The sequence below is a fragment of the Conger conger genome, chromosome 14 (genome assembly GCF_963514075.1).
Source record: "Conger conger chromosome 14, fConCon1.1, whole genome shotgun sequence".
Classification (NCBI taxonomy): domain Eukaryota; kingdom Metazoa; phylum Chordata; class Actinopteri; order Anguilliformes; family Congridae; genus Conger; species Conger conger.
In genome coordinates, this window is record NC_083773.1 from 3189530 (window position 1) to 3202670 (window position 13141).

The window sequence follows — 13141 nt, forward strand, 5'->3', positions numbered from 1 at the left end:
AAGCCGTTAAGGTGGCAACTTGTTACACCTTGTTGCTATGGTTACGTAAATTCTGCTAGAAATAGAGATTAGAGATGCTAGATGGTCAAGTCTGGTTCTGACTACGTTTTATCTTGGTTAAATTCAAAGTTTTAAATGTGACTAAAACTGGTTTCTTATTTGCAGTTACTTAGTCGTAATTCCCGGTCCATCTTAACATTTTTACTCTACTATGTCGGAACTGCCTGTTCGCAGTTTCACAGTAACCTTTTCAAACGCCGAAATCGTTTTAGCCCACTCGTTACAGAAACATCACACAATTTAGCCAACAAAGCCAGCTTCTCTATTTTGTGCTGGTGATAGCCAACAAGGGCAAAGATTATGGCTCATTGACGTTACGTTAGCAATTTACGAAAACATTAGAGAATTTACGGCTATTGGCGTACTTCACAAGACCATTCAGTTACATCAGATGCCATTTCACAATTTTGAAACGCAAATTGCGTTATTGGCACGACAAAGTCGTGTCTCACGGCTGGCTTTTGGTCTCTCCTAGGCAAACTGCAGGCAGCGTATTCATTTGGAACGGTGATTGGGTTTAATTGGGACTGACTTACCTGCCAAACGTTGAACGATTATGCGAAAATAACCCCCCCATCTAGCATCCAATCAGAAGTCTATAAAAGTCTATAATGCACAAATAAGGTCTTCAATGTAATCACTGGGTTATTTTTCTTGTTGGAATATTTAACTACATAATACTAAATAACACATAATGGCACTGTCTTATAACAAGTCATTCTTATAACAAGGACAGTTACCATAATGTCTATGGCACCACCATAATGTGTTCGTTTATGTGCGTTATCCTGTCATATTGTGCTTGCATCCCTGTACAGAGTGACACCACAAAAATAGTGTTTATTACCAAAAGACAGGACACAAGTGTTGTCCATATTCACCAATCAAATAATTTGAGCGAAATGATTCATGATACCAACTGGATTACACTTCCAATCAGCATTAGTTGCAATGTGATGCCACATTCTGACACACAAAGTAAACATTAACTAGAGTATTATTAATGCAGCCCTCTGGTCAGGTCTTGAAGAGTATATTTATTGTCTGTTCTTCCAGTCAATTGCAGCATTATAATGACATATGAGTACTAACGTTGCACCGAGAGACTAACACAAATGAGATGGGGGCAACTAAACACGGTAGGTGAATATCCACAAGGCGTTCCTGAGAAGATCAACGGTTATTCAAAGTCGCATCACACACCTAGCAAGACTGCTCCGCATTTGCTGTAAGCATTTGTTGCTTGTTATATTTTACTGTGCTGTCCCTTGCTAGTAGCAAATGTAGCAGCCAGGGAAGGAAGAGGTGTCTGTCTGGCTTGCGATGTTGCACTTTCGCAAACGGTAGCAAGTGTTGTTTGGTCTGTAACGCTGAATGTGGTCGAGGGACACATTTCGGATGTTTACTTTTATAGCCTACTGGGATATATGTGGCAACGATATTAAGCCCTCTGTGTGGCTACGGCTTTTGTGACATCAAAATACCCCCCACCATGACACTAAAGCTACTCTCCCTTTCACAATGATCCAAGCGTTAGTCGTTTAAATTCATTTATTGAATCTGCAAAAATGAAGGTGGTGGCGGTTTCATCCGGTCAACAGTTTGGAACCACAGGCTTGCAGGCAGAGCCTACCTGCTCACCTGTCAGCCGGGATCACACTGCAGAACTCAAACCCCGCGCCGTGTACAGACGTTCCAGTGAGTGGGAGCAAGAGGAAGTGGACAAACACAATCGGGGGGGGGGGGGGGGGGCGTTCTACCTTAGTCCGAAAACCACGAGGGCTTCGTCGCTCACGAGAAACAAAACCAGCCCGATTCAATTAAAAAAAATACGCATCAGTGCTAAAATGTCTCGTAAGAAATAATTTCACTTCCAAAATGTAAACAGATCGACGCGGTGCGCGGCGGCAGTTCCCCAGCCTCAGTGGGTCGCGCAATAGCCCTGAGGTGCCGGCGCTGCCGGGTCAGGCCCAGAGCTCCAGGACGCGGTGCAGCTGGCGGTCCAGGTGTAGCGCGAGCGTGTCCCCGTTCCGCCAGAGGAGGGCCAGGAGGAGGAGGAGGAGCAGGGAGCACAGGGCCCGGGCGCGGCTCTTCAGCAGGGGCACGGTGCAGTTGGCCGCAGCCGAGACGCACACCAGCAGCACGGCCATGAGCGCCAGCAGCACGCTGATGAGCCTGCCCAGCAGGGGGCGCCCCGCGCGGCCCTCGACCCCCTCCATCTGCCCGCCCTGCTGCTGCTGCAGCTCCATCTTGCAGATGCGCGTCTGGCACACCTCCAGGGCCTCCTGCAACCCGGTCGCCGAGTCAGACCACACCCAAACGCACACACACACACACACACACACACACACACGCACAAAGACCACTCCTGCTTCAAGCCTACGCCTTGACACACTCTGGCAGGCATACGTGTTCTACTCTTCTGACTTACATACACTTCTTTGCCTTGACTATTGTTCAGGTGTGTGAAGCGGATTTCAGTGCGGTGCAGGTGCGCTGTGTGTTCTTCTCGTGTGTGACAGGCGTGCGCAGCACTGGTGTACGTGCTGTGTTCGGGTGTGTAGTGCAGAACAGTGTGACGTCCGTCCGACAGAGCAGAACCACTCTTGAGTAAACAGGTGTAGGGAAGAATACATTTCCTGCTTCATTGTTCTTGGATGGTCACCTGACACCTCAGTTGTACTGAATGATCAAGGGGGGTTAGGAAGCCCATACTGTCTGCTTTGCTGACAACGGCCATTTGGTTTCCTTGATCACATCATATGCATTCAAAATAATGTGTATTCGTCTGCCTGTCACCCAATCAGGGACAAGTACCTGTATTTTACATCAGGAGGTTTGGGGCATAAAATCTCATTCCTTTCTAACATGAGTTTGTAATTAAACTGCCTTGCTTTTACCCGGTATGCTTCATACTGTAATTAAAGGCTATTTTTGCTATATTAATACATTGTTGCTAACCTGAATGTCGGACTACTAGTTTTACTTCACAAAGGACCAAATTCCTACATTTTGACGATTGGAGAACCTTTTCTTTTCCATCAAGACAATTCCTACACAGGCGTGGATGTGTCAGTGACTACTGCCTGCAGAAGACTTCACAAACAGATCTGCCCAAGACTAAATACTCAATGCTTTCTTATACCTGCAATAAGGAAGCAATTCAATACACTCAACTAATCAGGAACAACTGAGAAGCCAACTGTCCAATTACTTGTGGTCCCCTAGAATAGAAGGGCCACTTTAATTGTACCACTGCCTGAATACTTACGGACTGTGCTGTATGTTTGCAGCAAACAGATGCTTTTGAATGACTTTAATAGAACATTCCGTTTAGTTCGACACCAACACCCTTTTAACACAAATGGACGGACTTAAATCTAGCAATACTAATGTTAGACAACTGATTAGCTGCTTGCCTTGCAATTTTTTCTAAAAAGTAAGAACAAATATTACATTGATTACATCATAACAGCCAAATGATCGTCAGCTTTTGACTCCCCCATCAGTAGCCATTTTTGTTCGCCATGTACTACCTTTTCAATCCGCTAGCTAACATTAGCTAATGTTCAAAGCGAATGGATAAAAGTTTGAATATGTTGCCGAACGTTAGCTAACGTTCCCCGTGTTCAAGTCTGTAGCGCGGGTGAGCGCTGTGTTATTTCAGAGGCAAACACTATGCCACGTTTAGGTGTGTGGTGCTCAAGAGCAGGATCGGAGCGGGACATGTTCGTTTCGGTGCGACGGCTGACCTGTATATCCCGCGCTCTCTCATAGGACTGGTAGGCAATCTTCTCCTCCAGACTAGCCAGCTCCTGCTTCAGAGTGAGCACCTCGTTCTGGTGCAGTTCCATCAGGTCGTTCAGCTGCTCCTCCAGCCGTTCGAACCTGCGGGCCGACACGCCGTTCTTCTCACCACTCCCCTTTCCATTTCCATTCCCCCATTCCGCTTTTCCCCCATCAATTTGGAAAGCCCAATTAGGAGGACTCTTAGCTTGCCCCGCCGTAGCGCCGCGTGCAGACAGCTTCTTATCATCCTGCGGGCCTCTATGTTAACGCTTGCCTGCTGGTCCAGGACAAGTGGAACGACATGGCTCAGGCGGTAAGAGCAGTCGTCTGGTAATCGGAGGGTTGCCGGTTCGATCCCCCGCCCGGGCTGTGTCGAAGTGTCCCTGAGCAAGACACCTAACCCCCGTTTGCTCCTGACGAGCTGGTCGGTGCCTTGCATGGCAGCCAATCGCCGTATATGGGTGAGGTGGAGAGTGTTGCCAATCTAGCTAGCTTATTACTGTAGCACTGGATACAGTCGGAACAGATATTGAAAACTGCTTCAGGAATGTTAGCTACTAAAGGTCCGTGAGGTGGCTTGAACTAAATCTAGTCCCCCTTGATTTCACCTCCCTGGAAGATGGGCGGGATTTGTACTTGATACATTCAGACTGGGTCCACTTATCAGCCAAGCCCAGTAAAAATCAGCTATCGTATCAAAAAGGACTTGTATAAAGGACAGTGTATATTTAGTCCACTTCTGATTTAGTTAAATATTTCCCAACAAATCAGTCATTTACAGTAGGTATTATTTTGTACTTTTAATGTGCTGATTTCAGACACGTCACTTAGAAAGAAGCATTTGTCCAAAGGAAAGCTTAATTTGGACACCTGCGTCTAATTGCTCCACCACGCAAGTGACTCTTTCTGAGACTAAGTGCCTGTCTGTGCAAGCCGGTTGCCCTACCTGTAGCGCTGGTCCTGCAAGGCCTGCATGAGCAGCTGGTAGTCCCGCTGATAGAGGCCCCTGACCCTGTCCAAAGCCTCCTCCAGCCCGGCCTGCGCGCGGCTCGCCTCCTGCAGGTGGAGGAGCAGGGCGTCCAGGCCTGAGCTGGGCAGGGCCTCCAGCGCGGGGCCCCGGGAGGTGCTGTGGGCCCCCGCCGATCCCGAGGTGGCGCTGGACCCCTCGTCCTCGCTGCCGTAGCGGGGGCTGGCCTGCGCCTCCTCCCCCGGGGGCTCCTCCTGCGGCGGCTTCGCCGGGCACACGTTCTCCGAGCTGCCGAACCTGCCGTGCACGGCCGCGCCCGGCTCCTTGGGCTTGGCGGTCGCCTTGGACCCCACCGCCACCGGATCCCGGTGCGGCCGCCCCGCCCCGCCCTGCTCGGCCTCCCTCAGCTTGCGCTGGTACAGGTCCAGCTTCTTCTGCAGCTGCAGGACGGCGTGCGCCGACTTCTGGTTCTTCTTCTCGAACACCTGCTTGATGCGCGCGCTCTGCTGCCGGTCGGCGTTGTTGGCCAGCTTCACGTACTCCGCCACGGTGTCGTCGCGCGCCGCCTGCTCCACCCGGATCTGCTCCGCCAGGCGGAGCACCTTCTGCCGCAGCTGCGCCAGGGCCTGCCGACCGCGCTGCGCGTCGGCGGGGTCCGCGTCCGCGGGACACGCCCCGTCCAGGGGCGCCAGGCCCGTGCCGATCACCTCCAAATGCTGCCCGGGAGGGGCAGACCCAGACGGGTAGAGAAAGACAGGCAAAGGTGGCGAGGAAAGAGAGAGGAGAGAGGGAGAGGAGAGGATAACTACCGTTAACTAGCTAGTTAGTTAGCATTACATTTTAGTCATTTGGCAGACGCTTTTAATCCAAAGTGCATAGGTTCTTCCTCAGGGTAAAGCATCAAATCCATAACTAGTAAAATACACATGAAGGGCTGTTCTAAACAAAAATCCCAAAAGTGCAATGTTTTTTTGTTTAGTTTTTTTTTGCAGTTTCATTACAGTAGAACCCCCCTTTATCCAAACTGACCGGTTAACCGATCAGGCTTTTCACTAGTTGCTGCTGCTACGCAACTAACTTGTCTAGAAATGGCAGGTGCAAAGACCGAAATTGAAATTTGGGCTAATCTTAAACAAGGGAGCAAGTCTAGATGCCTTAGCCAAGGAATACAAATGTAAAGTAAATGCATATTGAAATTTAAAACACTGTACGAAACCTGTAAAGTACACCATCTCTATACTCTCCAAAGCACTTAGTTGATCCCCAAGCCTTTTAGGATTCCTTCCATTATTGAAGGAGCCATTTTGCTCTCTACCACAAAATTGTTAAGGAGAGTGTCCGGTCGTCTGCCCATGAGCAGAAGCGAGAGTGGGCTCATATACTTGATAACCTTTTTCTTTCAGGAATAAATCAAATCACTTTTTAAAATATTGTTTGTTTATTCGGGTTCCATTTATGTGATATTACATTTTGCATATGGTTCTGAAACCATTCAGTGTGACAAATATACAATAATAGATTAAATTAGGAAGGCAAATACTGTTTCACGGCACTGTATCTACAAGTCACAGCGATGACGTTAGCTCATTTCTGAACATACAATTGTCTTGTTCTTATAGTGAGCACCATCATTTGTTGGACAGTGACACGTTTTGTTATTTTGGTTCTGTACTCTAGCAGGATACAATCGTAATGAAGTGCAGACTGTCAGCTTTGATTTGAGGGTATTTATTTGGATATGACATAACATAACTTAGAATAAAATAATAATTTTTAATATTTTGTTGCATATCCTTTGCATGCAATGGCTGCTTTTAGTCAGAGACGCACAGACATCCCCTGACACTGGGTATGTTCCCTGGTGATGCTGTCAGTGCTGTACTGCAGCCCTCTTCAGTTCCTGCTTGTTTTGCCTTCAGTCTCCTCTTCAGCATGTAAATCTGAATTGGATTCAGATCTTGTGACTGACTTTTACACTTTTTGTTTTTACCCTTTGTTGTTCTAGCAGTATGTTTCTGGTCATTGTCTTGTTACATGATGAAATGCCATCCAATAAGTTTGGAGACATTTGGTTTTATCTGAGTAGATGAAATTAATCTACTCAGATGAATTTCAGAACTCATTGTTCTACTTCTGTCTGTAGTCACATCATCGATGAAGACAAGTTCCACCGGCAGCCATACAGACCCAAGCCATAACATCATCCGTGAAACTCCACCATGTTTCACGGATGATGTGGTTTGCTTTCGATCATGGGCATTTCATTTTTTTCTCAACACTGTCCTCTTTCCATCACTGTGGTACCTGTTAATCTTTGTCTCATCTGTCCACAAGACTTTGCTCCAAGAACTCTTGGGGCTCTTTTAGGTGTGTTTTTAGAAAACTGTAATCTCGCTTTTCTGTTCTTCAGGCTTATCAGTGGTTTGCGTCTTGTAGCGTAACCTCCTGTGTTACTGTAGTCCTGCTGGTGTTGTCTGGAAGGTGGACTTATCACCAGGCCATAACCCAATTGAGCATGCATTTCACCTCCTGAAGAGGAGATTGAAGGGAAGAAAAAAAAACCCCGAAACGAACTGAAACTGAAAGAGACCTGGAAAAGCATCACAAAATGCAACAGAATGCAACAGTTTGGTGATGTCAATGGGTCGCAGGCTTGATGCAGTTATTGCGAGCGAGGGATATGCTGCCAAATATTTACTTTTATTTACTTTCATTTACTGAAATACTCTCTGTTACTTTTGCTCACCTAAAAAATGGATGGTCTGATACCAAAGGTGCTATGTTCAAAGTAGTTTGACACATCTCGGTGTCAATACCAAGAAATAATAGTTGAAATTCTGAACTCATTTTTTGATCACAATCGCAAATGTATTCAGTGCATTGAAAAAAAACAAAGGAATTTGCCTAGCTGTTCTAATACTCTTGGAAGGGACTGTATATTTCAGAAACCTATTATACTACTCTTTTATTTCTATTCCTGCCAGCAACCGCGCAAATGCTTTGATCAAAAAGCACATGTCAACAAATCTAGTTTTGGGATACGCAAAAAAAAGCGTATTGGTCACCGACGCTAACATGTTAGCCATAACGTTAGCTTGCCCATTCACCGATCGAATGGTATAAGTCGTTGGGTTTTGAAAAAGGCCTTTTGGAGCGCTCGAAAATGAAATCTTACCACAACTTTTCGGCAGTGCATTTCCCCAAGGATGGTAATTGCACAAATCACAAATAACTTAGCTCGGTCCAGTCCATTTTCTTATCGGAGCTACAGCGAAATATTAACGTCTTCCGACTGAAACTTGCTTTAACCGTTGAAGGTAGCGGCACCGACTACACAAGCTCCTCCCACATAGCAACCTGAAATAAGTAGCGCGAGCGTGACTTGAGATCAGTGGTGATGACGTCACTATGTGTCACAGCAAATGAAAGCTTGGGAACAACTGCTGATCTAAGATCGGTGGAACAAACGCTGCACATCAGTGACGGTGACAACCGAAAGGTAAATTCTACTGGAGGACTTGTATTGAGGATATTTGCTGGAGAAGGGCTTGGTTCCTGCTATATAAATACTGCATTCTAATAAAATGAGATTCATATTAAACTTCTGCAGAAAATATATCCAACCAAATTGCTAAATGTGCAGTCATTGACAGCTCTTGTATTAAATCATTTTCCTTATTCCTTCAAGCTCAATGATATTACCTTTTATTGTGATAACACAAATAAAATAAAATATGCAAACTAAATTACAAACTAAATTAAAAGTACATTACTTTTTCAATTACTTTTTCAATTTCGATATGCTTTGTCTGGATGCAAGCTTGCAATTAGACAAGCCTTTAATGTCATAAAGTCTTGTTTTTGTGTTTTTTTCAATTTCTGAGTTTGCAGTTCGGAATACCAGTTACTGCTGGCCTTTACATTACATTAATGGCATTTGGCAGTCGCTCTTATCCAGAGCGACGTACAGTTGATCAGACTAAGCAGGAGACAATCATCCCCTGGAGCAATGCAGAGTTAAGGGCCCAACGGCTGTGCGGATCTTATCGTGGCTACACCGGGGATTAGAACCGCCGACCTTGCGTGCCCCAGTCACGCACCTTAACGCCACCACTACGCTACAGGCCGCCCCAGCCGTTACCGCTGGCCTTTTGCGTGATATAAAATTAGCATGACTGCCCAACTTCCGCATCGTACCACGCGAACACTGCGACCGGTGAGAAGTGTGGGAATGCGAACGCGCTGCTCACGCAGTGGTGGTCCTGGGCGGAGGCGCAGGCGGGCGGCGCGGGGCTCTCGGGCGGGGCGGGGACGCCGGGGCCGTCGGCGGTGGAGGAGGAGCGCGGGCGCGCCGGGGGCCCGGGCTGGCGGCGGCCCTGCAGGCTGGCGCCGCGCTTCATCACCTGCTGCAGCACGCGGCTCAGAGCGGCGGCGGGGGGGGCCTCCGCGTCGGCGGCGGGGGGGGGCGGAGCGTCGGCCTCGGGGGCCTCGGGGGTGGCGCCTCCCGGCGAGACCGCGGCGCCGGTGGTGGCGGTGTCGTGCGGCGGGACGGAGGACCGGCGCCGCTGCTGGTGGAACAGCTGCTTGAAGCCCTGGCCCAGGGCGCCCATGTTCTCGCGCGCGTTGTGGGCGATTCTGGAGGGGCCGTGTTCAGGCTCCGCCCCGCGCCCGCCCACGCCTCCTTCCTCCGGCTCCCTCTCCATCAGCATGTGGAGGGGCCCGGGGGGGGGGGCAACACACCGACCTGAGGGGCGAAATGGGGAAAGCTCAGGGGCAGGGCATGCTGCAGCCACGTGGGGTACATTACATAATAGATTACATTAATGCCATTGGCAGACACACATACAGTTGATTAGACTAAGCAGGAGACAATCCTTCCCCTGGAGCAATGCAGGGTTAAGGGCCCTTGCTCAAGGGCCCAACGGCTGTGCGGATCTTATTGTGGCTACACCGGGGATCCACCACCGACCATGTGGGTCCCAGTCATGTACCTTAACCACTACGCTACAGGCCCACACATTGCATTACATTAATGGCATTTGGCAGACGCTCTTATCCAGAGTGTCCAATATAATATAACACACTTATTATTCAGGCCACAGGTTCAAAGTGCTTCACATTGACTTCAGAACTGAAGGAGAACAGGAGTGTGCTTTTCATCTCCAAAACTATGTGGTACCCTAAAACGTTTTAAAGTGAAAGTTCACCCATAAATGAAAAAAACTGATGTTTTCACTTACCGGGCGATTTTTTAGATATCTACTGTAGTTGAACTTGATACAATGGACCTTTAAAAGCACCAAAAATTGCCTTGTTGTGCATGGTCTCATCAGAAACTATTTTCTACCGGAATACGCCAATTATGTATATCTGCACAAAGTCTCTACCAAAGCATGCCAGTATTCTGTTGTTTTGAAACATTGAAACACTGCGCACAATTAAATCATGAGACAAGGTCTGTGGATGTTGGCAAGTAAGCGTGGCACTGTATTTGGAAAGAGACATGTACATTTTAGCACTTTGTATGCCACAAATAAGTGGTCCTGTTGAGGTCCACTGTGTCAGGGTGAGTTGCAGCGGATATGTCGAAAACTTGTCAAATCTCAGCGAAGCAATCTGGATGGATACATGGCACCCCGGGTAAGTGGAAAAACAGCTTTATTTAATTTGTGGAGGCCTTTAAGTCTACAGACTTAAACACTTGATATTTTAAGACCCTAAACACAAAGGCCTTAAGGGCTAAAACACATATATGCAATGCTACAATAATACAGCTCTATTCGTGTGAAACACAGCACCATCCCACAAATACCAATTCCTTAGAAAACTATGAAATGTAATACATTCATAAATCATACTTCATAAATCTTCATAAATCATACATGACTGTTTCCGAATGTTTCCTGCCATGTCTTAAATAGAATGGGTAGGCCCAAAGTGGGGTGAAAATGTGCACTTTGTCCATTATTTTTTTCCCAAAAGTATCAAAATTGTCATGACTCAGAGGTTAGCTAAATTATTGGTGCCAAAACATCAGAATGATCTTGGAGTACAAGGTTAAAAAGAGTACATTTCCTCCCATAATTACCGGATGCACATGTTCTATTTAATTTGGCGTATTCACATGCTCAGACATATCCATATTTAAATAGCAGCTCAGGTAGCCTATATACTGTTTGGGCGCTAAGGGAAATGGTACAAGAAGTGAAGGTAAGAGGAGGGAGCTGTGTGCAAGTTGTATGTAGCATCATCCAAGACCTGACCCCACCCAAAAAATACAAAATAAAAGTAACGACTCATCGCCACAGAAATGCCATGATCTGGGGCCATTGCAACCAACTTCAGAGTTTAAACCAAAACTTCTATACCACAGAACTGCAGTGCACTAGAACTGCCTCTACCAATACAAGATGTTTTTTTATCATGACTTTATTACTTTGTTATTAAGGTCAGCAAAGTAAATTAATAAATATGCATATTACTTCAATTCATTTCTAAACTGAATGGATGAAGTCAGAAATAATTTCATATTTTTAATGTGATGAATAACTCGATAGTTGAATCAAAATATTATTTGATTATACGTAAAAACCACGACAGGATGCTAAATAAATATTATAGAGCCTGTGTTACATATATAATACCTCATAAAAGAAACATTGCAAAATAGATTTCGGCGTCCGCGAGTGCGGACTGACTGACTGGGGACACTTCCGGTTTGGCGCTCGAACTTTTTACTGTAAATAAGCGCTGTTGCACAAAATTGTGTTCGTGAATGACTAGTTAAGTTAGTGAACTATGTTAACGTAAACTAAAACGTTTGCATGCGTGGAACAGGTGCATGTTTCCCTGTGTGGGTTTAGGGGCGGCTGGTGGGCTTTCGGCAGTTGTACAGCCTGAATGCTCTTTCCTGAGCATTCAAGTCTCTGAGTTGAATTCCATTGGTCGGAAGTCTCATCATGAATCCTGCCCACGTTACAATATCAAAATAAGCGTAGGCACATTACCAGCAATTCATCAAGGAAGCTGTATGTGAATTTTTGAAGCTGTACCAACTTTCAAAATTAAGATAGATGTCTGGGGAAAAAGTGCGACAATTTCGTGGTGGTAAACTATTATTTTGTACATTTTATGAAACTAGGTTTGTAAGATAAGCAAAATATCAGATCATATTTCTCAGTTTACTCAGTTGATATGTGGAGCACAAAACCCCAAATTCACCTGTGGCAGCCGACTACATGACATTTAAACAGAAAATGTTAGCTCAAGAGGAAGTGTAATATGCGAATCCCAGTCGTAGCTTTGATCACAGTTTGACACATTTTTAACACATTCATTCAGTCTCACTTTGGATTAGAAATATTGAACGTTTCTAAAATTAGCGTTCACAGAAAAATATTAACAATAAATTCATGAACCAAGTGGCATGGACACTCGTTAAATAGCAATGTATCATAACAGCTGTTTCGTTAACCTAAAATAGCTTCTGGAGTAGGCTAGCTACAATCCTGTGTTAGCTAGCTGTTGGCCTACGAATGGACCGACACGAGGGATGTTCGATGTTATGTTCGCAGTGTCAGTAAGTGCAAGTGACCTCCCAATTCGGTGCATTCACAGAAGGAAAAAAAAATTGTAATATGGTTACAATCAGCTAATATAGCTTCTGCCCATATATCACAGGTATTGCATAAAATAGGCCTACATCGCTTAACGATTTGTCAGATATTTGTCGGCTGCTTGTGAGGTGACCACCGAATGGTTTGCTCTCTCAAGGCATTAGTAATCCGATTACCTCATTGGCCAATTCGTTCATGATTCGCAAAATGTTTACGATTATATATCAAGACGTCGGATAGCGACCGAACTATCCAGAAACGTTAGACTGAAATATTCCGAACTGCCAGCAAAGGAGACAAATTCTCACACACACACACACACACACACACACACACATACGTGCATATCCACACACACACAGCCTACACAGATACCAGAAAGTGCAGCATCCCGTACGGAGCGGCGCTGATGGACCAACTGGCAAAATAGAGATATAAATATCACTTAAGACCGGAGGTTAAGTAGCCTGCGGTGTTAAAAATGCAATGCCCGTTAGCTTGGTTAAACAACTGTATCGAGGCATGTTCGTTGCCTTAACCTACTTTGCAGTGGCGGTGGAGAGCTGTCATAGAGTAGACTAGTGCCAGCCTGCGGAAACGGTCGGAAGTCGCCCAGGCACAGCCTGCATCTTCCACCCTCCCATCACGAATTGAAATATAAATGTTCCATCACCACGGCACAAAAAAAAACAAAAAAGTTCCTTTGTAA

General features: G+C 46.1%; 1 protein-coding gene across 1 annotated transcript; it reads right to left on the reverse strand.

Annotated features, from left to right (window-relative positions):
• Window positions 1-1071: 1071 nt before the first annotated feature.
• LOC133110380 (transmembrane and coiled-coil domains protein 1-like) lies at window positions 1072-8132 on the reverse strand. Its single transcript, XM_061220443.1, has 4 exons — window positions 7992-8132; window positions 4796-5532; window positions 3813-3948; window positions 1072-2345 (listed from the first exon to the last, which is right to left on the reverse strand). The coding sequence occupies exons 1-4, from the start codon at window positions 8010-8012 to the stop codon at window positions 2025-2027; spliced, it is 1215 nt and encodes a 404-aa protein (XP_061076427.1). The 5' UTR covers window positions 8013-8132; the 3' UTR covers window positions 1072-2024.
• Between the last annotated feature and the right edge of the window lie 5009 nt (window positions 8133-13141).